This window comes from Lontra canadensis, unplaced genomic scaffold (genome assembly GCF_010015895.1).
Source record: "Lontra canadensis isolate GAN:19392208 unplaced genomic scaffold, GSC_riverotter_1.0 scaffold6, whole genome shotgun sequence".
Classification (NCBI taxonomy): domain Eukaryota; kingdom Metazoa; phylum Chordata; class Mammalia; order Carnivora; family Mustelidae; genus Lontra; species Lontra canadensis.
Window position 1 is genome coordinate 36,813,253 of NW_022631000.1, and position 26,502 is coordinate 36,839,754.

At 41.3% G+C, this 26,502-nt stretch overlaps 1 protein-coding gene across 1 annotated transcript; it reads right to left on the reverse strand.

Annotated features, from left to right (window-relative positions):
• Positions 1-644: 644 nt before the first annotated feature.
• LOC116864482 (P2Y purinoceptor 3-like) lies at positions 645-23,355 on the reverse strand. The gene is made up of 3 exons (XM_032852004.1): positions 23,163-23,355; positions 1,442-2,439; positions 645-983 (listed from the first exon to the last, which is right to left on the reverse strand). The coding sequence occupies exons 1-3, from the start codon at positions 23,353-23,355 to the stop codon at positions 978-980; spliced, it is 1,197 nt and encodes a 398-aa protein (XP_032707895.1). The 3' UTR covers positions 645-977.
• Positions 23,356-26,502: the final 3,147 nt, after the last annotated feature.

Sequence of the window (26,502 nt, forward strand, 5' to 3'; positions counted from 1 at the left end):
CTTGGAGATCATTATTGTTCAAATATGAGAGGTTTTTAAGGTTATCTTTTCAGATTACCATGGATCTTTTTTTTTTTTTTTTAACAGATTTTATTTATTTATTTGTTAGATTGAGAGAGAGAGACAGAGAACACACAAGCAGGGGGAATGGCAGGCAGAGGGAGAAGCAGACTCCTCACTGAGCAGAGAGCCTGATGTGGGACTCGACCCCAGGACCCTGGAATCATGACCCAAGCCAAAGGCAGATGCTTAGCAGCTTAACCAACTGAACCACCCAAGTGTCCCCTTATATATATATTTTAAGAATGAACATCATATTATGACTAAATACAGTGGTAAAACTTTTCTGTCATAAACATTATGTTCAAATAAGGATAAGGTGAATTGCCATTCATGCACTTGCATTGCCCTGTTTTTTTTTCCCACTTTGCCCTGCAGAGCTTTTTTCTAACCTTAGAACCCTGGTTAAGAAGTATAGTGAAAGAACGCACGCTGTATACCCTGTGGTCTGCACCTGCAAGCAGCTGTGTGAGAGCTGAGCTGACGTGAACGGGGAGCGGGTGCTGCCAAGGCGCTCTCGGCTGGCTCTTGAGCAGCGTTTGGATTGGGCCATATGCGTCCGTCTTAGGAGCCTGTGCTTCAGAGGCTGGTGCCTGGGTTCAAAGCTTCCATCCAGCATGAGGATCTAACCATTCTGCAGCTGGGTGACCTTGGGCAAGTTACTTAAGGCTCTTTGTTTATCTGTAAATGGGGCTAACAGTAGTTCGCACCTCCAAGGGCTGTTGTGAGGAACAAATGAATTATTGCATGTAAAGTGCTTTTCCATGGTAAGGGCTTTGTTCATTTATCCATGCATCCACTCATTACTTATTCATTCCACTCCTGTTGATTGTACACTCACTGTGTGCTGGGCCCTGCTGCGGAGGCGCCTTAGGGGTACAGCAGTCAGACAGATGAGGTCCCTGTCCTGTTGGAACCTAATTCTAGGGGGAAGAAACAGACTGTACATGATTAAACCAGTTAACAAGGTCAGGCACTAATAAGTGCTAAAAAGACAGTAGATAGGGAAATAGTGACTGGGTTATGAGGAAAGAGGTCAGTATTAACTAGGGTGGGTAGGAGCTTCTGAGGAGGTGATGTTCAAGCTTAGGCTTGAGTGATAAGAGCTAAATTCCAGCTCTGATTAAAATGAGAGTTTTCCTTTGTGTTGGTGGCTGTATCCATACTCTTCCTTTACAATCTCTTAACATCAGTATAAAATCCTTTGTAGCAGGATACTGCTCAGAGATCTTGAGCCCCTCTCCTGATACCACATGACTGTGTTCAAACAAGTCATTATCAACATCTTGGAGCTCATTTTCCCCAAACTTCATCTTGTCAGTACCCAGATCTGGCCACCCCTGGGTCTCTCTCCCTTGGCTCCAGCTGGTTGCTCACCCACCTTATTATGCCTGAGTTCCTTCAAGAGCCTGACTCTGTTATTACCAACCGATAGAAAGTACAGGACTGGGTTAAGGCAGCTGCTCATGCTCACCAGAGGCCTCCATATCTTATAGGCCATGCTGGCCACCATTAAGAGCTGGCAGTCCTGTGAAGATAGAAAGCGGAGTGTGAGGTAGAAGGAACGTGTGATGTGGAAGGGGACAAAGCAGAGGGTGAAGAGGCCGCACACCAGCAAGATGGTCCGGATGGACTTGGCCCGGGCTGCATTGCCTGTCCTCCTGAGGGTCTCTCCTGGCTTGATCAGGCTCCTCACCATCAGCGAGTAGCACACCAAGATGACCAACGAAGGTAAGGCGAAGCCAGACAGTGTCAGAACCATGCCATAGGCAAAGAACTGATCAAAATTCTCTGGGCCGGTCATGTCGTAGCAGACCATCTGGCCATTGATGTAGTCTGTGTGGGAGAAGAAGAGGGTGGGCAGTAGCTGGAGGACCACCAGGGCCCAGGTGGTGGCCGTGCCCAGGAGGGCGTGCCGGCGGCTCCTGTAGGGCAGCGAGCGCAGCGGGTGGCACACGCCCAGGAAGCGGTGCGCGGAGATGCAGGTCAATAGCAGGATGCTGCCGTAAAGGTTGGTGTAGAACAGGAAGCGCACCAGCCTGCACAGCAGCTCCCCGAAGGGCCACCTGTCACCCAGGGAGTAGGTGATGATGAGGAAGGGCAGCGTCAGCACGTAAAGCAGGTCAGCTACCATCAGGTTCACCAGGTAGATGGTGGCACAGCTCCAAGGCTTGGTTTGGCGCCAGGAGAGCCACAAGACCGTGCCATTCAGGGGTAACCCTAGTATGAGGATGACACTGTAGGTCAGGGACAGGTAGATTTGCTTGTAGTCCTCCGAGAACTTGCAGACTTGCTGGTCCCTCGAGGCATTAGTATCCACCATCTCCATTTCCTGGGATGCTCCCTCTGGGAGCACAGCTGCTTCTGTTTGTGCTTTACCTGGAAGGAAACAAAATGGGCAGCACAGCGTCATGAACTTGGCTGTGTGTGTTTTAGGCTCTCCCTTGATCTGGCATTCAACTCTGTGTTCCCAGTCTGGTCAGAGTCCTTGTTTGACATAGGCCAGCTCCAGGAAGAAAAAAAAAAATTAAACCCAAGGGCACAGGAGTCTTTTAAAGCAGGGCTTGTAGACTTACCAGCTCCAAAGGGCTGGCCTTCCTCTATCCTGTATGCTTTCTGCTCTAGGCTGGGATGTGATTAGGAAGCTCAAGTACACATGCTGCAGGGAGGTGCTGTAATTGCAACAGGGCATACAACCTCAAGCACTGTGACTCCTCTGCCTAGAATCCTTTGCATAGAGTCAGGAAATCTCCAAGGGCATTTGGATTTGTATCTCTTTCGGGATTTCTTAACTGCATATTTGAATACCGAGGCTGATTTGCTTATTAACCACCTCAGCATCCCGAACATACAAAACCAAATCTAAGCCATGAGGTCAGGTGCAGCTTCTTCCATACTCCCATCTCTGCTGAGGAAGCAGATCCAGTAGGCAGATCCAGATAGCGGAGGAAACTGTGTGTGGTGCCTGCACATTTCTGTCACGCTGGGAAGTCAGTGGGTTGGTCAGCCAACCACCATGGAGCCTATAGGAATGAAAAGAAATTTATTTCTAGGGTTTGACATTCAGAAAGACAAGCTAATACAGGGCAAGAGAGAAAGGTTTCAAACAGGTAACTGGCATAGATTGAGTGTTGACCAAAAGCTATAGCACAGCGCTACGGAGGGCTGACTATAAGCTGTAACACAGAGCTTTATTCACAACAAAAGGAACAGAGACCTCATTCACTCTGTCAGTCAACGAACATTTATTGAGCATCTATTGGGTCTGGCACTAGGGATACAAAGATGAATAAAATACAGCTCTTACTCTCCAGGATTTCAGTCTGGCGGGGAAGACAGAAACCAATACAGCTAATTGTTAACAATGTGAAGAATGGTCAGCAAAATGCTGTGAAGACCAGCAGGATCAGCAGTTCTCTGCTGAGCTGCCGTTTGAGCTGCTTGGGGAAAGAACAGAGGAGCTCGCTAGGCAAAGAAGGGTGAGGGGCCTTCCTTGGGGTTGGGGAGGTAGCCCACGAAAGGCAGTGGAGCTTAAGGCCTCCGCATTTCCTGGGGTGGCAGGGAAGCCAGCATGGGGGTGCCCCCAGAAGGAGGGTGGGTGTTCTTCAGCAGGATGGTGATGGGATGGGCTGTGTGTGAGGAAGATCCCCAATAGCAGCTAAGAGCCGGGCCTGGAGCGGCCAGACCGTAAGGGAGCTGTAGCGTGTACACAGGTGAGGGTTGTTCAGTTCCCCAAGTGAGGCCAGGCGGGGTGGGTGGAGGGTGGGTCTCTGGAGATGCTGCTGAGGCAGGAAGGACAGGTCTGCGTGGACATGGGGCACGCACCAGAGGAGGAGTCGAGGGTGTCCCTGAGACGGAGTGAGTAGGTGGTGAGGCCAGGACCTGAGCCAAAGCCTAAAGCTTGAACGTTGGGCCTGATGTTCTGAGGTTGGGGGACGGTGGCTCTTCAGGCTGCAGCTTGCAGAGGGCTCACCTCCTTGTTAACTGGCTTTGCAATCTATCTAAGGAGAGCAAAGCTTTTTGGCTGGGTGAGTAAAAGGAATGTAGTTTTCTCTCATTTTGTTCCCTGTAATCTTTCATGTTGGGGGGGTGGCAAATGCCTAGTTATTTTCAGCGAAGCTGCCTTCCCAGCTTGGTGTGGGCTCTCAGAGGGAAGACAAAGAGGGGAACCAACTTGGCTTAGTGCAGGCTCAGCCAGTTAGTTCACACTGTGAGCTTATTTAATCCTCAGAACAAGCTTGTGGAGGAAGCATTATTAGCTCCAGGTTACTGCTGAGGAAATTGAGGGTTAGAGAAGACCCCTCTATGGGGCTCACTAGGCCCTCTAATCTAGTATGCTGGTTCTTGATGTGGATTGTGGGTTTCTGCTCCCTCAGAGCGCCTTGTGGCATAGTGGAACGTGCTCAGATCTAGCTCTGCCAGGGACCACTAGCGCAGTTTGAACTAAGCCACTTTGTCTCTCGGAGCTGTGGTCTCTTCAGCTGTAAAATGGGGCAGTCTCTCTGTGAGGTGAGGTTGCCGTGAGAATTAGCTAGAAGAAAGGCACACAGCACCCACTGGCCTGCCGCAAGGGAGAAACCCAACATATTTTAGCTCTCTTCTCACACCTTCCTCCCTCTTTCACCAGGGACTATGGTGCCCTGAAAACCTGAGCTCTTTTGTTTGTCTGGGAGGATGGGAGGGCAAGTGTGCCTTTGCTATCCCATAATTGGAGAAAGTCCCTTTTTTCTCTGTGGTTATTAACTTCTGCTGTGGTCTGAATTATGTCCCCTACAGATTCAGGTGTTGAACCCTTAGCCCCTAATGTGACTGAAGTTGGAGTGAGGAAGTAATTAAGGTTAGATGAGGTCATAAGAGTGAGCCCTTAATTCTGTAGGATTAGTGTCTTTGTAATGAAGGACAGCAGAGCGTTGACTTTATGTGAGGACTTAGTGAGAAGGTGGCCTGCAGGCCTGAAACAGAGATCTCACCAGGAACCAAACCCTGCAGTTCTCGATCTGGGACTTCTCACTTTCCAGAACTGTTTCCACTGTTTAAGCCACCCAGTCTGGTATTTTGTTACAGCAGCTTGAGCAGGCTAAGATACTGTATATGTACTTCAAGGCCTACCTATTGTAGGGGGACAGCTTTTCAGGTGAGAGAATGACCATCTTAGTCAAGGGATAAGTGTAGAGAACTACATGGTGTTTAGACTAGTGTATCATTGAGGTTGCTATTATGGAGAAAGGAAGAGGAAGAAGAAAAAGGTCATAAAGGGTTAATTCACCAGCTGAAAGCCCTGACAGTGTTGACCATCCCCTCCTCCCAGAAGCCTCTCTTTCCTGGCTTGTGTCACCCCTGGCTTTTTTTTTTTTTTTTCTTTTTTTTTTTGCCTCCCTAGAACTCCTGATTCTCCCCATTCACTGGGATGCAGAACTGAAGGGCCATGTAGCTATTCATAGAATAAAGGAAAGGAGTGGAGGAGAGGCAGGCTGGGGTTTTACAATAGATGAGAACTGAGGGGGCATCTGCCATGATGAAAGGGATTCTAAGAAGTCCACACTTTTGGAAAGTGTGTACTGCATTATACAGTTTCCCCTCTTTATCACCATTTCCCCAAGAGACTGACACAATTTAGGGTTGGAATTTGTTTCTTTTAAATGGGCTCAGTGGGAAGATGGGCCTTATGGAAAGAATGAAGCAGTGTCCCCAGTGTATAGTTAAGTGGGTATGACGGCTTCTGACCTTGAGCCCAGGGTCTTCCCACTGTGAGTCTCCAAGAGCCTGGGTCTCTTTGTCGCCCCGTGCTGTACAGACAGGGGCCTCATCAAGCCTTCCCAAGAGCAGTAGTGATCTCGGTATCACACTGGACATCTTTCAAAAGGGATGGTGAAGTCTTCGTCATCTTAATGGCCTAAAATAGCTATCATCCCCCAGGGAAAAGCACACCTATGATGAAAGAACTGTTCTCTCTCCTTTAACAAGTTTATAAGATACATATTTCAAGAGTTCAGAAAAAGGAAAAGTGACGAATAAGTTTGAGTAACGACAAAATATTAATTTTTTAAAAAAGATTTTATTTACTTATTTGACAGAGAGACAGAGGTCACAAGTAGGCAGAGAGGTGGAAGCAGGCTCTCTGCTGAGCAGAGAGCCCAACGTGAGGCTTGATCCCAGAATTTGATCCTAGGACCCTGAGATCATGACCTGAGCTGAAGGCAGAGGCTCAACCCACTGAGCCACCCAGGCACCCCCTATGTTACTGCCTTTTGATTGTGGAGGAATGATTGTTGAATGAGAAAATCTTTAAAAAAGATTCTAGGCCAAAGGAATGAGCATTGCTCATTTTCATTTTAAAATGCTACTATTGTATTATACATGTTTAAATCTATGAATTGATTTTAATATTTAATATTTTACCTATATCTGGAGACTTTTCTTGCTTAAACAGGTGGAACTACTTAATGGAGTCTCATAAATACCTTCAGACAGTAAAAGTTCATTTTTACAAGTTATTCTGCAAAACTGTTGATTAATATGTGTATTTCTTAATTTACAAAGATGAATTACACAGATGAATTTACAAAGATAAACTACAAAGATGAATACCACAGTATAATTATTTGATTTTTTGACAAGTTTTTTTTGAAAAAAATGAGGCCCCCAGGTACATTCTATGAGGTGGTGGATGAAAATAGTTGGTGGTTTACTTTGAATTACTTTTCCTAGGTTTCAAATTCACTAGATAACTTGGTGTTATTTGACCAGCAGACCAGTGGGTGGCGATGAAGACCGACCGGTTACAATCCCCACCCCCTCCCTCGGAAGGAAGTAGAACTGGGGTTGGGCTCAGGTCCAGGAATAGCAGCTGTGGACGAGGTATAATTTCATTGAGGACATATAGGAAACCCCACCAAACAACCTCTTAATTGTCTTATGTCTACAGTTATTATGCTCGGTTCACACAATGAAATGGAGATACAGACAGTCAAAAGCAGCCTGGTATTGTGATTGATTTTTAAAAAGATCTCGTGAGACAGGCAATGTGGCAGGCATTATCCCCCCTACCCCATTTTACAGCTGAGTGAGCTGAGGTTCAGAGAGGTTGATGGAAGTCCTATCTGTGATGATTTGGGGAAAGTCTGGACTTCTTTTACAAAGCAGAGACTCAGCTCATTCCCACATTTCCAGGAAATGTTTTCTCTCCCCTAACCCCCAAGTCATACAACAAAGAAGACACAGAAACAAAAGAGCAGGTCATTCCTGAAGTAACTTTATGTAGTGCCTTTGTTATAGATGACAGAACCCTAGTTTAAAAAGCATCATCTGGAAATAATGGCAAAGAGAGAACAGAATAAATAGAATTAAAAAAAACCTATCAAGAATGAGACCTATATAGCAGCCTTCTATCCAGTTTTAAACTATACCTGAGTCTTAAAAGGCACTGACATTAGCTATTTAATGATTTTTTACTATATTTTTATACTGTAGGCTTTCCCCAGCTGTGTACCTGGATTCCTCTTACATATTTCAGTTGTCCCAAAACATTGGAATCCAAGGGCTTTTTTTTTCCTTCAAGGAAAGCAAACTGGATCCTTTAAATAATTTAGAGGTCTGTCTAGAGACAGTGAATGCTTAATTTCAATAATTAATTTATATAGCAGCTTGCACATTTTTGTTTTCTGTTGACAGGGATCTGACATAATTGGTAGCTTCAAATTAGTGTAAATATGGGGAGTGATTGGGAAGCATTGCTCTGACATTGTACTGTCACAACAGCCTAGGTGGCTGCTCTGAAAGCGATGTTACTTTGTCTATACAAATAATCACTACTAAAAAATTAATTTTTCTCCCATCTGTACAATTGTGTGATCTCCTCAAACTAACTTTGTAATCAGAATTTTTAACATTAACGTTGTAGTAAAAATAACTGTAGCTATATTGTCCTGTGCTTGTAGAAGTTCATCATTGCCTTTGGGCTCACAACCTTGAAAGGGGATCTTTCTGAAACTTTTTAATTTTCCTTTCATTTGGCATCAAAGATCTTTAAATTCAGTACAACTGAGTGTGTCTTTCCCTGTGTTCTGTGTCAGGAAATGTAGAAAGCTGGTTTAGTTTGGGGCAAGAGCAGAGATCAGTAGCAGAGCCTGGGGCTCTAGGACTAGCGGGAAAGTTGCCCAAGGCATCTGCCGAGTGGAGGGCTTGCATCCGAGGACCGTTCCTTCCATCCACACTTACCCTCAGGCAGCAAGTTCCCCTCACAGATTGCTGTTTAAAATCAGTAACATGCTGACATGTTGTCCATCACTGGAGCCCTTCCTGTTGCTGTGGTGTTGCTAAGGTGGGGGGCAGTGGTGGAAAGAATCCACAATGGCTGTGGACACTCAGCACATGGGGGAGGTGGGAGAATGCTGTTGTCTTAGCTTGAGTCTCCCAGAAAGCAGAGTGGAGGTTTAGTGTGCAACTATTTTATTAGAAGTACAGTCCTAGGGAGCGAGAGTGAGGGACAAAGGGGAATTACCTGGTGAATGAGGGAGAACAAATAGGAGGACTCAAAGATGGGTTATTGAGTTGGCCCCCACAAAAAGCAACTTAGTGCTCAATCCCAAGAGACTGTCATCTTGAATCAACCACATCCAAAGAAGGTTCTCCCAGGGTCAGAAGAAAGGAGGCATTTGTCTACCAGTTTCTATCTCCCACTGGTCAGACCATGGTGGTGGGTGTGTCCTTTGAGTGGAGAAGAACATCAGAAAGAGGAAACACACTGAAGAGAATGCATATTGTCTCCAAACCCATTTTTCTTCTGCCCTATAAGGTGTTGGCCTCTTCCTTTACATGCACTTCTGTGTTGCTTTTGCATAGGAAATGAGGGTCTCTTGCTGTATCTGACCCCCTATCTGTTTGCGTGAAGTCATTCTTCCAGTTTTTTCTTGTTCATTTTTCTATATTGTGTTGTCTTGTTTTTGTTGTTACTGATTTTTAGGAGTTATTTACACATTTTGGATAAGTCTTTTCAGTTATTCTTATTATAAATATATATATATATATATTTTACTCTGTGACTTTGCTGGCTTAATGACGTGTGTGTATATATGTATTATATGTATTTTTTAAGGAATAGAAGTTCTCAATTTTAACATAGTTGAAATGATCAATTTTTCTTTTATGGCTTATGCTTTTGTATCTGGCTTAAAACTCTTTCTCTATTGGGGCAACTGGTTGGCTCAGTCAGTTAAACATCTGCCTTTAGCTCAAGTCATAATCTCAGGGTCCTGGGATCGAGCCCCACATAGGGCTCCTTGCTTAGAGGGAAGTTTGCTTCTCCCTCTCCCTGTGCCCCTCCCCACTGCTTGTACACTTGAGCGTGTGCTCTCTCTGTCTCTATTTCAAATAAATAAATAAAATCTTAAAAAAATCTTTTTCTGTTTTGAGGTCATAAAGATATTCCCCTATATTAGCATATTAGCTTTCCACATTTAGATCTAAGTGATTTTGTCCCACTAATGGGTTTAATGTTTGTATGTGTGTGTACACATAAGTGTATGAGAAATGCACAACATTAGATACTTTTTGAAGAGTGGAGAACAGGCAGAATTGTAAAGTAGTTCGGAGGCATTTGCTCTAGTTTAAGAGGAAAAAGATGGTAGCTTTAACTTGAGTGGTAAGGGTGGCAACAGACAAATGATGGATTCAGCTGATACTTAGGAAGTAAATGAACATGACTTGGTGATGATTACATATGGAGGTGAAGGAGGATTAAGGACGACCCCAGTGACTTTACTCTCTGTTGCTACCAACCAATGCTTTCATCCTTTTGTTTATTATTTTTCTATCTTATTGCTTCTCTCTAGTCAGTTTCTGGTTCTTCCTTGCTTCTGGCTCCGCTTTCCCTCTGGGCATCCTTTGGCTTCTACTACTATTGCAGATGGTAACTCTGCACACAGAGCCAAAGAAATGTTCCAGGAGACTCTGACTGACCCAGGTATTCACCGTTACTCAGAAAGAGAAGACCCACTTATGGGAATGGACTTTCTTTTTCACCAAGCATTCTTTAATAATGTCTAAATTATGAACTTGCTTTCTGGAACACATACTTATAATAGAAACTTCTCATGACTCTAAAACAATTGTGGACAGCAAATATAATATTTGAAGCTGGTCTCCAACACAGAGAGTTTCAGTTATTAATAGTATGCCTGTCAGAGCTTTGACTCTGAGATATTTCGTTCATACGTAAACCATAAATTTAAGCTGATAGTCCTACTAATGATGGAATGCAGTTATGTATGTGTATGGTAAAAGAACAAAGTGGATATTTTTTGAACCTTATTATATGCAAGACAGATTAAAAACAGTAGTTATAGAGAATGGAAACAGGGCTTGATGTCATGTTCAGTAAAACATGTTAGAGGTGAGGTCTCAGAAAGTACTGCAGTAAAATACGAGGGGAAGGGTTGGAGTGGCAAGGGGTTTCATTTAAACATGAGGCTCCTGTATTAATATTTTCATTGATTTATTTTCTTGCCAATATGTTCTGACATAAATATGGTGATCTATAATATATCGACCATAAAAGTCAACATTATTTTTAAAGCTGACTCAGGGAAATAAAACCTGATTGTTAGTGCTGATATATACGGTATGTTACCGTGTTGAAAAATTAACCTTTCCTCTTCTGCACTAAATAAGGAAGATGCATTTCAATACTGCTGACCTTTTGTGTATGTTTTGCTTCATGGACAAAGCTGAGTTTGCAATGGGACCAGTGTGCAGTGTGAAGTAAAGAGCAATGCACATTCAACATTCTTCAGAAAAGACTTTGACAAGAATGAAAGCTGATTTATTCAGCAAAAATCTTTGCCTTTTAGAGGATCAAAAGACCTGTAAAAGTATCTGGGTGAGATACTGCGGAGTTCATAACAAATATCTTCAGTAAACTCTGAGACCAGCATGAGATCCTAAGACAAAGAGGATACTGGGGATGTGTCAGCCATGGGTGACCACAGAGGAGAGACTCAGTCTGGAATGCCAGAGGCAGGGGCACACCCTTGTGGTCTACACAAGCCAACCACAATGATGATAAGGCCTTCAATGAAATGATTCTACAAAATGAAGATTGAGCCAAGGAGAGTTTAATTTAGCAGCATAGGAGAGTATGCTAAGAAGATCCGAGTGGATTTGGATGACTACTTCTAACCCTACGTTCCAGAACAGAATAAATTTGCTGAGAATAAGAACATACCAAGATTTTTAGAGCCATAGGGGCCCCTGGGTGCCAGGCAAGTGTAATCACTTGATAGATGAGGAAACTCTCAACTGAGCAATTTGTCCAAGCTCAGGTAGATGGTTAATGGCTGAGCTGTGCCTGATTCCAGATGTCCTGATTCTCTGTCCAGGGCCCTTTCTGCTCTGCTATACCAGCTGGGAGCCATGACTAGTAATGCATGTGCCGGGAGGACATTCCACAGGACCACTCGAATCTGGTTTCCAACCCGCCACTGTACTGCAGCTGATCTTGTCAAGGCTCTCACTAGCCTGCGTGTTGCCAAATCCTATGGGAACTTTCCTGACTCCATTTAAATCTCTAACCAGCATATGCTGCAGTCACTGAAACAGTTTTCTCCACTAGTTAGGATTTCATTCCTGGTGAGGGAAACCCATGCCAAAGGTGACCAAGTAAAACAATAATTTATTGCTCATATAATCATTGACCTCACAAGGCTGGCTTTTATAGATGGTGCTACCAAGACTGCTTTCTCTCTATATTTCCTGGCCCCACTTTTTCCAAATTGGCTTCATTTTCATATGTACTCTCCGGTTTTAGTGACAGAATGGCTCTCACAGACCACTCTTTCATTTAATGATGTGCAAATCCAGCAGGAAAAATTATGCCTCAGCCAGGAGTTCCTGGGATTAGCACTGATTGCTCCTCTTGTCTTAAATTCTTTATCTCTGAACCAACCATTGTGACTGCATTGATTGGCGGAGGCTTTGGTTAATGCTCCTACCCTCTGACCCAGGGGAGAGAATTAGCTTCATTCAAATTCCGTATATTTAGAACAAGGGAGCGGTGGCTCTCCTAAAACACATTTGGGGTCTTCTCACAGGAAAGGGAATGAATACCAGGCAGCAAAAACAACAAATGCCTAGAACAACTTCTCTGGTGTGATAATGCCCTAGTATGTCTCCTACTTCACTCTTTTCAGTCTTATTCACTGTATTGCCCTCCTCAACTTGATCCTCAGGGCCCAGTTCCAGACCTTGTCCCCTTCCATGTCTATATTTACTCTCAAGGTGATTTTATTCAGTCCATTGTGAAAGCAAATTGGCATAGCCCAGGACATTTTGAGTCAACCTTGACTAACATGGTAGTTGAAATTGTAGGCATGGAATTTAGTAAGAGTGTTGAATGGGAATTCTTGATAGAAGGGATAATTGTTGACATAAATAAACATAAATCTGTGAGAATGCAGAGGACCAAGCTTCTCCTTATCCTTTGCTCCAAAGATAAGGGACAAGATTGGAAAATATTTACAAATACATAAATGCACAAAGAATAAACTGTATTAGTCAGGTGGGTTAAAAATCCTCTTAAGGTTATATCTATATATATGTGCTCTTCTCCATGTGAAATTGAATTTCTAGCTGGTTTATTTGCTGGGAAGGTAAAGAAATCTCCTGGGATATTTTCTTTCTTTATTGCAGAGGTTTATTGTGATCATCTATGGAATATAATCTTTAACCCTGAGGCTATGGTTACTGCAAAGCTTGCTTTACATATTTGTTCTGGGGAATTGCATTTATTCACTATGTGTCTATTATAAGAAATTGTATATATTAGAATATGTCAGGATGGAAGATTGGATTTATGTAGCTAAGTTGTTGCATGCCAACCTGCTCTGTTGAAGACCTCACTAACTTTATTCCATAACTCTATTTCTACATAAATTCATAAACCTAATTTCTAGTCAGAAGCCATTAGAACCCTTTCTTGGCTTTCTTTTTCTTTTTTAATTTAAAGATTTTATTTATTTATTTGACAGAGAGAGAGAGAGAGAGAGAGAGATCACAAGAAGGCAGAGAGGCAGGCAGAGAGAGAGGGGGAAGCAGGCTCCCTGCTGAGCAGAGAGCCTGATGTGGGGCTTGATCTCAGGATCCTGAGACCAGGACCTGAGCCGAAGGCAGAGGCTTAACCCACTGAGCCACCCAGGCGCCCCTTGGCTTTCTTGTTATAGGTTTATTTGAGAAAAATAAATCTGTGATTCTATAAGAATAATACCCAACCAGTATGTGAAACCTATTTTTTTCATAGGTTTATATCTTAAATATATCTTGATAACTGCCTAATCGATAACCCACAGCCCAGTTCTGTCTCCTGAACTCCAGACTTATGTATCCAATGGCCCATTTGGCACTATCTGGATATTTACAGATTTCATCAACTTAGTGTGGCCAAGAGTGAGCTCCTGATTTCCTCCTCCACACCCCCACCCCTGCCACCAAATCTGTCTCTCTGCTCAACCTTCTTCATAATTTCTGTAAATGGGACTGTTTCCCCATAGTCCACTCCCTGACATTCCCTTAGTCCAGATTGTTCTGATGTTGCGTTTGGTCCTAGGACTCAAATCACAAGGCCATTTCCCTGAAAGACTGTCTGTTCTTTGAACATATCATGCTAGTTCATGCACCAGAGTCTCTACAATTCCTGCCACCACTGCTTGGAACACACTTACCATAGCATTTTTCTCTGAATGGCTGAATTCATCTTATCCTTCAGATTTTAGCTAAAATGTTATGTTCTGAGAGGGCTTTTTACTATCTGAAACAATTTGTGCTGTAATCCCTTACTATAGGACTTTGTTCCTTGTTTACTTTATGTGTGTGTGTGTGTGTGTGTGTGTGTGTGTGTGTGTATTACATACATATATTTGTTTTTTATGAAATCTGTGTTTGTTTATTCTTTTGCTTGTTTTTTGTGCCTCTCTTACTAAAATGTAAATTAATTGAGGTCAGGGACCTTGTCTGTCTTATTCTTTGTATCCTTGAGCCTAGCAGTGCCTTGCACATAATAGATACTTAGTGGATCTTAGCTGAATGAGGGATTGTTCTGTTTCCTTTCTTAGAAGGGAAGGAGACAAGTGGCTTGCTCTGCTCATGTCACCTCTCCCATCCCAGCAGAATGGACTTTATTGCTGGATTCATACAGACAATAACGGGCTAGTTTCTGAGATAGTGGTTGTTGGATGACTACCATCATGGATGGGCATAAAGAGAAGTAGCTTGAGCCTTCATCCTCCAAGGACTTGACTCTGGGAGTGTTGGGCTTCTCTCTGGCTCCTTCTCTTTAACCTCCAATTTAGAGTTCTAAACCAATTTAGGGCAATTTAGAGTAATCTTAATTTCACGCAAAGGTCTTGTTACCTTTGATATGAGATGTGCATTCTTGAGAAGGATAAGTAAAAAGCACCAGGAGTAATCCCACCACCAACTTTTCACACTGCTCTTGGAAAGGAAGTTCTGTGCAATGTGGAAGTGAATACATAAAAGAAAAAAACATGAATTTTGGCTTGTTCTTATCTTTAAAAATAGTGTGTTGTGTTAGTCTCTCTATTCACAATTTTTTGAGTTGTTTATGGTAACTGACCAAACATTTTGTTTTTGTTTTTGCTTCTTAAAAAAATGTATTTTTTTGTTTTAGAGAGAAAGAGAGAGAGAGAGAGAGTGTGTGTGTGTGTGTGTGTGCGCACAAGTAGAGGGAAGGGCAGAGGCAGAGGGAGAGAATCTCAAGCAGAGTACCTACCCTCTGAGCATGGAGCCCAATGTGGGGCTTGGTCTCAAGACCCTGAGATCATGACCTGAGCTGAAACCAAAAGTCAGTTGTTCAACCTGCTGAGCCACCCAAGCACCCCTGTTGTTTTTGCCTTTTGTTGGTAACTCTAAGAGCCAGCTTTTACCAGATTTTGCTGCAATAACAAAGAACTCTCTTACTGGTTACAATAGCAAAGTCTTGTTTTTCACTCACAATGTGCTAATTGTGAGTCAGGTTCAGGTCTTCTTTGTGTCTCTTCTTCATCCTGGGATCCAGGCTGAAGGAGTAGTCCCAATCTGGGACATGCTTGTCTTCTAGCAGAGAGAAAAAGAGAGATAGAGGAAACATGAAATAGCTTTTAAAGCTTCTGCTTAGAAATAGCATGCTTCACTTCTAGTCACATGTCATTGGTCAGAGTAAATCACCCAGTCAAACCTGATGCCAATAAGGAGGTTTAATCCTCTCGCAGAAAGGCAGAGCAAATGATTGAGAATGTTAATATAATCTTCCACAGGAATTTTCTACTGAAGACCTAAAATACTCTTGCTGAAAAGTTATGGCAATATGTGATGAATGAAAATTTAAAAAAGAATGAGTATTTTTAACTGTTATGATATATTAGCATTATGTGCAAATCAAATAATGTAGGACAAAAGAGCATGAAATGGAAGATCTGGAGTCTTTGTATGCCAGCAGTTTACTGTGTGAGCTTGGACAACACATTTAATACCGCTGGGCTCCCATTTCAGCAAAACACGGGGTTCAAATGAGATTATCTCCAAGTTCATTATAAATTAAAAATGTCTGCGCTCCTCTGATAGCAAGTACATGATGAATGATTGTCTGAGTGGTGGCAGAATTGAGGGCTCAATTTGTGGGTCATCTTAGGGCTGTTTGAAAGCATTACTCTGCACTCTGTAGGCACGTGGGAAGATCGAAGACCTTCACCCTCAGCCAACTTTGAGGGGATAGATCCTGTACTTAATTTCTTCCAAACTGAAGCCTTGCCACTTGCCCACATGAGACTACTGTTCAGTTTAAAAGGATTTTTCATTCTCAGTTCACTTAGCCAGAGGGCAAGTTCTGACAAGGTGGTTGTTTGAGTATTGTTGATGAGTGATGATGAAAAAAAGCAGCAAGCAGTAAGATGTGAATGGAAATCCTGACTCCAGCCTGGCCCTAAACTGTTAGTTTTTGGAAAGAAAAAAAATTAAGAGAAATGAAATCAGACTTTGAAAATGTCATCCATCTGCAACTAATTCTGTATAACTCTTCATGTTGGATGAGCCTCAGGGGTTATGGGAAACTTGTTCAGTGAGAAGCTAACCTGAACCTGTCAAGATTTTTTTTTTTTCTCTCTCGGTACATCTATTCCCGTTTTTCCTTGCTATTTAGGTCTAGTTGGCATGTATCTTAAATTAGAAACACTCAGCTCTTTTCAAACAGATTTTCAGCTTAGATCAGACCCTGCAGAGCTTTAGCCCCTGAATTAAACACTTGACCAAGTTCTGGTTGACCTCTACATGCCCATTCATCTCCATATAGTGATTTCATATATTTTCCATATGTTTGCTGAAAATGGTGACTTTGAACTATTTCCAATAACCTAAACATATCACTGTTATTGTTGTCATTATAGCAATTAGGATATTAGTTCAATTTAGTGGGCTACTTTTCTCTAATGTGTTAAAACATTTTTACAAAGATACTGTCCCTTGGGGATACTCTCCTACATGTGCATCAGGAGATAGATAAAGACAGGATATTTACTGCAATATTGTTTGTGATCAGAAGAAAAAAAAAGAATGCCCAAATATCAATAGGAGAATTGATGAATATATTATACTACGATTATGCAATATTCATGCAGCAATTAAATTGAGTGAGCTAGAACTATGTGTATCAATACCACTATATCTCAAAAACACATTAGGTGAAAAAAAAACAAGTTACAGAATTGTATATACAGTATGAAACCATTTAGTTAAAGTTCAAAAACAAAATGCAATACTACATATATATAGATATACACATTTATAATAATCCTAAAAATAAAATGTAGAATAAGGGTACACAAGAATTTTGGAATAATGGTTACCTCTGGGGAAGGAAGGGAAGTTATACATAGGGGGAATAGTTTACATCTATAATGTATGATTTCTCAAAAAACAAAACCCCAGTATTGTAGGCTGTTAACTGTAGCTAAATCTTGCTGGTGAGCATGAGGGTACTCACTATTGTTTCTTTATGCTTTTTCGCAAATGGGAAATATTTAATAATACAACAGTTCATCTGCCTTCCCTATTAGCTCCCTTTTCCTCCCACCAGCCTCCAAGCGATGTAATAGCATTGCATGTGAAAAACAACTTCTAGAAGTCTGGGTTTACTTTGTGTCGTTTGGAGAAGGTGACCTTTTCTTTCTATTAAATTTAAAAACATCACCTCACACTTGGATTCGAGATTGGCTTTGAAAAAGAGTTGGACAACGGGGAACTTTTTGTTCACAGTGATTTGTTTCACATATCCCAGAGGCTCTTCCCCCACTTCTACCACCTGTGTGCTCAAAATTCTCTAATGACCTCCTGTTCTCCTTAGAATGAAGTCCCCGGCAACCTGCAGCCCTGCAGCATCCGGACCCAGGTTCTCCCCTGCCTGTTGAACTTCTGTCTTCTCCTATCATATTCCCTGTTCTCTCCTTCCAGGGTCTTCACAGATCAGCAGCTCTGCCTGGTTTACTGTTATCCCTCATCTCCCTTCAGCTTTAAGCTCTAGGTGCTTCTTTTATGTCATTGGCCCTGACCCCCTCTCTGGGGTCTGTGTTGGTCTCATTCTCTGCTCAATCCCCACAGTTCCTAGGACACGTGATCAATACATATTTATTAACTCTCACTAACCTGAAATTAGAATTGTAGAGATTAAATGAATCAGGTTGCACCCTAACACCTACTTATCCCTCTTTATGAATGGTGATATGTCTATTTATTCTGCTATCATAAGACAATAATAGGTATAAAGTTAATTATCTCACCAGACTAATGGAAATTCCTACCATGGGTTTTGGACATCCCTAAATTAAATATTACTTAGTATTTAGTAAGTGGCACCTAATGTAAAGGGAATCATGTAGTAAGTATTAATCATTGTTTTTAAGTCAGGTACCTGTAAAACAGATGATCTGTGCTCCAATTCAGGAGCATACGTGGGTAATAAAAAATCCTTAGCATTTCTTCTAAGTTTAATATCAGTATTGGCAAGCACTATGCGTGGGGAAGAAGTACTGAAACACAGTCTAGGAAAGTAGAAGTCTATCTGAAGGAGTCTTGTTTTAAACCAAAGAGCTTGACTGTTAAGGATCATTTTTTGATAGTTTTCTTTTATCAGGTAGTTCCTTGGGAACGATTCATAGGGTGGTGTTAGAATCAGAATGCTCTGAGCTTAATAGTGAAAGTGAAAATTTATGTAGCGTTTCTTTTGTTTTTGTGTAAGGGGCTGAAAGTCTGCAAATCTTAGTAGGGTATGTCTAATAACATGTTAATAACTTACAAATTGCCAGCTTTGGACTACAGACCTTGAGTGAAAGGACTTCATAAATTATACATGTCTGACAAATAGGGGATACATTTTTCAAATCACATAAGCTCCTCAGAATCAAGTCTGCTCTGTGGAGATAATTAAAGAAAATCAATGTGTGTTGATTGATAGATATTTGACTTGAAAACACATTCTCCACGCTGCCTCAGACAATGGGGCGCCCGAGCCTGAAGCCTGTTCTCTGAGGATGGTATGAGGAATGCGGTGGAAGGCTTGAGTGTGCTGGGTGTTCATTCCCCTACAAGGCAGTTCTCACCTCAGCGCTGGCCCTGACCCTAACTCCCCACACTGCTGAGGGCAGCTAATTGGACCTCTCTCTGCCTCCTTCCCCGAGTGAAAGAGTAGAACTCTTTGTTTTAGTCTCACTGGGATGGTGGGGGGTTTAATTCATCAATGTTGGTAAAGTGCTAGGAAGATGAGAAGTGCTGTGTCCACTCTAAGCAACATTATTGATTCAATTTTTTCCTTGTGGTTAATATAAAATTCTCCACAGATCAGATAATGGCTCAGCATTGCATGAACAGCCAAGAATTGCTGGCAGAAGAGATATGGCCTTTGTTTTCCCCAAGGAAAATTGATGTCTGTAAACTGCCTTCAATTTCTCTGAGAAAAAAAAAAAACATTATTACATGATTTAAACTAATTATGTATTGTTATTGTATTTTTATTTGCCTATCAGAGTATTTTCTTTTTATTTGTTTGGTTTGGTTTGCTTTTTAGTTACCGTGTATAGTAAAGTTGAGCCCAGTAAATGCTTTACATTATGGAGGGTCTGGATTGGTAAACATTTTGTTTATCCATTCTGGGTTATCCTATTCATCAAATAATAAGGGGACACAGATGTGTGTGTATTTGTGCAAATATATATATATGTGTGTGCGTGTGTGTGTATATATAATATATATCATATATAATATTGAATATATATAATATGTATGTGCGGTATATGTATAAACATATATGTGTATATAAATTTAAAATCTAATTTGCATTATCTATAGTGCACAATCCTGTTCATTAATAATAGGACAAATAAATATATATATCATGTTAATATGCTTATCTATGTCTGAATTATTATTCTTCTGAAATAATAAATATAATAAGTAACTACTATTTGTGACATTTAGGTAATTCATCATTCTTGAAAAGATTTCAGAATTGCCCTCCTAAAATTACTTCCCACAGGCATTTTTTTAGCATTATTATTTTTAAAAATTTTTTTATTTTATTATTTTTTTATCATGAATATGCTTTTATTTTCACATCCAATGTTAGATGCAAGTGTACAATATAGTGATTCAATTATTAAAAAAACCCAAAACAATTCTATAAAATACTCAGTGCTTTTCACAATCAGTGTACTCTTTTATTTTCTTTGTCCCACAGGTATTTTTAAAGCATGTGAGAGATTTGGTCCAGTTACTTTACCATTATCTAAAAATGTAATAATATAATTATTAATGTAATTATTAATGTAATTCAATGTATTATACTGGATGACCTAGCTTATTATTTATCACACTTGGTTCTGGATCACTTTTCCATGCTTCCAAATTCCAAATAGACCTTTGGAAGATGGAAAATTCAACATAATTGGTTATTGTGAAACAGTGTTCATGGGGCTATAAAGATTGCATTAACAATAAAGACTCTCCTTTGGGTACACAGGGGCTGGTTTGTTTGTTAAAAAAAATTATGTTTCTACTGATAATATGATTATGGCTCTTAAAGTCTTTATCTTCCCATGATACATACTGGAAAAAGAAATCAGTTTCATTATCATATGGTCACACTATTTGTGTGTAGCTCAGCCATGAAAGTAGAGTCTACCAAGGTTTTATGAATTTGCTTGTTTTATTTGTTATTCATCAATTTATTTTCTACATCATTTATTGGATGCTTGGTATGTACTAGGTGCCATGAAATGTATGAAAGAGTAGAAGATAGTCTTTACTCTTAAGGAAGTTGTGATCTAGTTGAGTCAAAGAAGAGGTACTAGGCCCTTGAAACAAATAATACCTTACATGTTAATAAAAGAGAAAATGTTCTAGAGGCAAGCAAGATGATATAAATTACTATGGAGAGGCTGGTACTTGTCCCCCAGCATCTATGTTCCTCTTCTCTTTCAGTAACAGAGTTCCTAGTTTTTAGCTGGCACATGGCCACCCAGAGAAAAGATGCATCTCTGAGCCTCCCTTGCAGATAAATGTGGCCAGTACTAAGACTGGATAATGCTGTGTAAGAGGAACTGTTCTGTGACAGCTACTGAGATCCTTATTTGTCCACCGTGTCCCCTTTGACTCCTCTTCTTCATGTCTTCTTCTTGCTCACTGGATGTGGATGTAACTGCTGGAGCTCCTGTGATCATACTGGACCTTGCAGATGAGGGCCTCACCAAGGAATGGAGGAGTAAAGTCTGGAAGGAGCCTGGGGCCCTGTGTTTATGGAACTGCCTTGGGCAGCCTACCTCTGGGCTTCTATGTGAGAGCAATAAACTGCCATCTGTCTGTTATTTTAGGTATCTGATACTTCCAGCCATATATAATCTTGGCAGACACATCCTGCAAAGTGAACATTTTAAGTGTGGAAGGGACTATATACAGAGCAGTAATCAGAATGGGAAACTGCCATGAGGGAGGGCTTCTTGGAAGCATATTTCTAACCCTGTCCCAATTCTTCTCTTACCTATTCATTATTTCTTTCACCTCATCATTTCTTGAATGTGACAACACTTCCTCTCTTCCTTACCTTTGCTCATGCTGTTCCTTCTTGCAATGCTTTCTCTATGCATCTTCCTGCCTGTCAATTTCATTTCATAATTATATTACATTATATAATCCCATAAGCACTGAACATAGTTAATTAAACTGTGTAAATATTCAGTACATTTAGCTGTTATCCTCATCATTATTACTGGCCAGCTCAATTTTGCCTGTGTTCTAAAACTTCTCTTGAACACTCTCCCCCTTCCCTCAGAAAGAACTGTCCCCTCGGTACGTAACCTGGCACTAAACAATACTCAGGGAACTAAACTGTTTGGGGAAGTGACTGGCTCGTTATTTGTGTAGCTACCTCTCAGGAAGAGCAGAGGGACAGGAGGAATGTGGCCTTCCAGCATTCCTTCTTTGCTTTCTGGCTGCTGCTTTAACATTATGTTCCCTCCCTATCCCCAGGCTGCTGTTTCTATAGCCATTTCTCAGAGGGAAGGTCATAGCAACTCCTGGATCCTGAGCTTTGCCAACATGAATTCTCATCTTTGCTGTTTGGGGGTCAGGAGAGTGGCAGCAAACAGATTATAGAGAGAGGTCTGGGGACAGGCAAGCTGTGTTTGTAAGATTACCCCAACTTTTTTTTTTTTTCGATAACTACAGGACTGGCATTGTAAGAGCACTTTAAGACCCTGTTGTTCTGCTCTTTGGTTTCCAGGTGTTTCTGCTCTGGGATTGCTAGGCTAGCATGCCCCATTGTGGGGCTTATTCTCAGACACACTACCCTCAGCTCTGCTCAGGTGTCCTCCCTGTACTTTTCTCCCTCTACCCTGTCCAGTTGCTGTCCTATGGGCTGGGACATGGTCACACAGGAGGCTGTGCAGCAGACCACGGGAGGTACAAGCAGGCACTATTTTTGCCTCTCAATTGGGCTGGCAAGAGATTTCTTGCTTAGTCTTTGGGAGTTCAAACACACTAAAAAAAAAAAAAAAATCTGTCAGTAATAACGAGGGCCTTGTCACTCACAGAATGAGATAGATTTCATTCCAGATGGTGGTCTTTAGAAAAGGGAGCTGGTACTGTCAGATTTGAGGCTTTCAGTCATTGAAAAAGAAGGACTGATTTTGAGAATCATTTCCACAGTCCCTCCCCTATTCCTTGGTCTTGTCTCTGTTTAGAGAACTGAGTGAAGGAAGATATCTGTTCAGCTTTTCTCCCATTGGTGCTAACATACCTATGTTGGCTGGATTTTTGTACAGTGCTGCACAGTGGCATGTCTTTTTCCTGAGCCCAGCATACACGGGATAATATTTCATTGTAATTGCCTTTTTCATCGAGGTCTTTTTAATCTTACTTGCTTTACCCAGTAGGGCAAGTTCTTCCTTATTTAAAAGCTTTCTCCTGGTAATAGGTGATTATAATATTTTCTTCATCTAAGCCTATCCATCTGTGTTTCCTGAAGAGTAAAGTTTTCCAGATGAATATTGGCTTGCTTGCTTTCTTTCTTTCTTTCTTTCTTTCATAAAGGGTTTGGGAAGATTGAGCTCTAATATTTGTTCAGTGCTATTGTTTTTTGAGTCTACATTGAGAGTTAAGGACATATTTCTAAAATATAGTTAGACTAAGATATGCATATATGTACATAAGCATACATACATCACAACTTGCATTTAGTAAGCAATGCCAGTTGAAAAGTAGAACTGAAAGTGTTCCTGGAACTGTTAAGCTAGAAAATATGCTTTAAAAAAACAAAAAACAAAAAAAACCTCACCAGTTTAAAAAAAAAAAAAAATTCCTTAGCATATAGTGTATAAGGAACCACCTAATAGCTGAAATGTAAACTAAGTATATCTGATACCTTATTATATGTTTTTTTTTTTTTTTTTAACTGGATTAAGTAGGGTTTGCAGAACTGGGGTAAAATGTGGCCTCCAAATACTTGGGAAAATACTTTTGAGTTTCATAGCTTAGATCTTAACAACCCTGCACAGACATCTCATGATCTTTCAAACAGCGCGGCTGGTTCACCAGGACAGATAAGCCCACAAAACCTTTGCGTCTCTTCCTTACTAGACACCTAAGATTGGGGGAACTAATCATTTCCGTTCCTGAGGGAAGACACCGCCTCGTCCCGCCTTGCCTCCTCGCGTGGGAGGCAGCCAGTCCTCCCGACGGCCCTTGCGTACTGTGCCGGGTGCTGGGCATTGTGGGAGCGAGGAGGCAGCAGCCAATGCGGCTCGCGCTCCGCTGCCAGGCGCGACGCACGAGGATGAGGGCGGAGAGCACCTCCGCCTCACAAGCCGTGGCTGCAGTTGCCTTGGAGGAGGAAGTTCATGGCTGTAGCACTTCTGTGTGCCTGTCGCTCAGGAAGGCATCCTCCAGGACGGAAAGGCAGGTCATGAAGTTCACAAATAACGGGTCCTGGGAGAGCGGATGTGGTGTTGGGGTCAGGTGTGCGGCGGATGGGGTATTCTAGGAAACTTCTTGTTGGATTCCAGAGTACCCCCAACTGCAGTGAAATGTGCAGAGCAAGAGATGAGCCGGCCCCATTTAGCTTTGCCTGAACGGGAATTAACCGGTGAACGGCATTGTATTCACGCTGCCAGTGCACCATGCTTCGGGCCTGGTCTTTAATGAGACCCGAATCTCAGAGGTTAAGGGGAAGGCTGGGAAATGCAGACAATCTCTTAGTTCTTCATTAGGAAGCCAGGTGGCTGAGGGGCATGTTTGCAGCGGTGTTTGGTTTGTCGTCCTACTTCAAAATCCAGGGCCGTGTGGGCAGTGGGTAATGGTACTACACTGATCCGGGCCAAAGGAAAACACTGGTAAACGGCTTTCTCAGATGGTTATGAAAACTAGCATTTTGGTCAGTCTTCTGAACACTCCTGTAAGGGAGTTGTCAGCTCTAGCTTACAATCTGGCTATCTTTGTTTTGGTGTGACATTAGAAAATGCCTAAAAATAGTTTTCTCATTGTGATTTGGTTCTTCTCCCTTTGTCTCCTGGGTTGGGACTATAGTGCTAGCAAAATGGCAGCTCTAGAATGGCGAGTGGCCCACAGACTTGTTTTTTATTTGGCTTGCAGAGGATTTAACTTTTTGGGGGGAATTAGTTCCTGATTAGTAAGTGGGGAATTTCACATAAAAATGACTTCCAACTTCTCCTGAAAAGTCAGTTTCATTTGGTGACAAATGAAACGATGTCTCATTTGATGACAGTCAGCTAGTACTGGACAATGACTGTTTCTCTTAGCTGATGGATTTGCTTGCCAGTTCAGCATGGCCCAAATTTGTCTGGTTTTGTTTATGATCTGTTCAGCCTCAGAAGGCAATTGAGTTTGAGACCCTTGACACAGTGTCCCCCCTAGCCCCACATTTTTCAGTGTCCCCTTTGCAACCCTTACTACCTCAGGAGCTCCCTCAATGAGCCTGGTCCACATGTGCCACTGATTGATCCTCTGTAGCAGCCCTCTGTTGTCTTCCTGGGGAAGAGCTCTGTGCTTCATTGTCCTGCAGACTTTGTTGCAGGTGAAGGAGTTGGGAAGCCAAATGCTGACCCCAGGTAACTATTGGGATAACTGTTGCTGAGTGCAGGTGCTGTGGCGCATGGGTTTGGCCTTGCAGTTTGCTCTGCTCCTGAACTCCCTGGAGGTGAGCTCAATTGCAGCCTAAAATTAGGGGCAGAGAAGTCTTTTTTTTTTTTTTTTTTTTAAATCCTCTTGGAAAACTGTGGACCTTCCCATATAAAGGTTATAATAATAATAGAATTATATATATATATGTGTGTATATATATATATATATAGACACACACACACACAAACATACATATATATGTGCACACACACACACACACACACATATTTATTTAAAAAGCTTTTTTAGAAATCACTCCTTTACACCTGACCATGACCTGTTGAAGTGGGGATTATTATTTCCCCTGTTTTGCAGATGAGCCCTTGGGAAGGATCAGAACACCTGCCTCAGGTCTCAGTCACTCACCCCAGCAGGGCATCAGGAACATTTTAAAATTTTTTAAAAATTGAGAACTAAAAAATTTTTTTGCCTGCATTGTGCATGACCACAGTTTTAAGCTTGAATGTTTCTATATAGAGAAATGTATATAGTTTCTATGTATTTACATACATGTAAAATGTATTTACATATATGTTAGATATATATGTAAATGTCTGTAGTCACAGCTTAGCACACAAATATCAGGATTATTACTCATATTCACCCTATTAATGAATAGGCCATTAAGGGACCCCAAGGGGGAAAATTCCCCAGGACTACTTACACCTGTAAATTTCTCAATTTAAACTTTTGGCATCTTTAACATTAAATATTAAAAACGGATACATTCTTAGTAACAACAAAAGGCCTTGGCACTTCTAAATATTCAGAAATTTGCAAACCATCATCATCTTTTAAGCCATATCCACCTACTATTAAATTCTTAAAATTCTAAAATTCAAATTTAAATTAACATATTTTTAGTTGTTGATGTGTCAACTTATATTTGAATTTAAAAATTTTAAGAATAGTCACATCTTAAATAATAAAAATATGAAGTTGGTTAGATAGTCATATTTTTTAAATGTCCATGAAAATAAATATGTAACTACTAATTTCATTTGAAGGTTCATTTGTGTTTTATCTAAAATCATGACACATTTGCTACTGTTTAGGAAACTCTGCTTCTGATGGAAAAATTATGCAAATTGTAGCTCTTTATGTCTATGTCACCAGTGGGTTTCTTTGGTGCAGTGTTGGAAATGTATAATGTATAATATAGCAGGTGTGAAACAAAATCATTGGGGGACTTGGCAACATCTGTGTAGTTCTCGTAGTCTGTCAGGTCTTCCAAGGATTTTGTCTGGTGATGGGAAAAACTGGTGCTTTGGTGGACATGGGATGTTCTGGGTACATATGATGACCTATGCGCTTATGGTGATCTTGCCCCAAGACTGAGGACCTGCATTCTTCACTGGGCTTTGTGGAGAAATCTAAGTTCATCCCCGGTTGGTAACCTCCATCTATAAGAACTCACAATAGGAACTGTCATATGAATATTTATTTTCTTTGACCCAAAATGTTACCTTGATTGGTTTAAAAGATGGTAGGAAAATATTCTTCATGTCTTGAACATTGAATTTAAATGCACTTTAGAGTTGTAGCAGTAATTCATTTATTTTATCTTATATATTTAGACTTTGAGCCTTTTGAACTCAATTAAGCAAATTTATGCACATCATAAGCTAGTTATTAATTTGAACAAAAGGTCCTGATCCTTTTTAAAATAGATTTCAAGTACTAAAGATAAAGTGAGAAAATTTTTATGTATTTATTTAA

Coding starts and splice junctions, on each gene's coding strand:
- LOC116864482 (XM_032852004.1), bottom strand. CDS start 23,355: ATGCCCAGCACCCGGCACAGTACGCAAGGGCCGTCGGGAGGACTGGCT. Junction 2,440..23,162: donor CCTGGTGAACCAGCCGCGCT/GTTTGAAAGATC, acceptor GTTTCCTTCCAG/GTAAAGCACAAACAGAAGCA.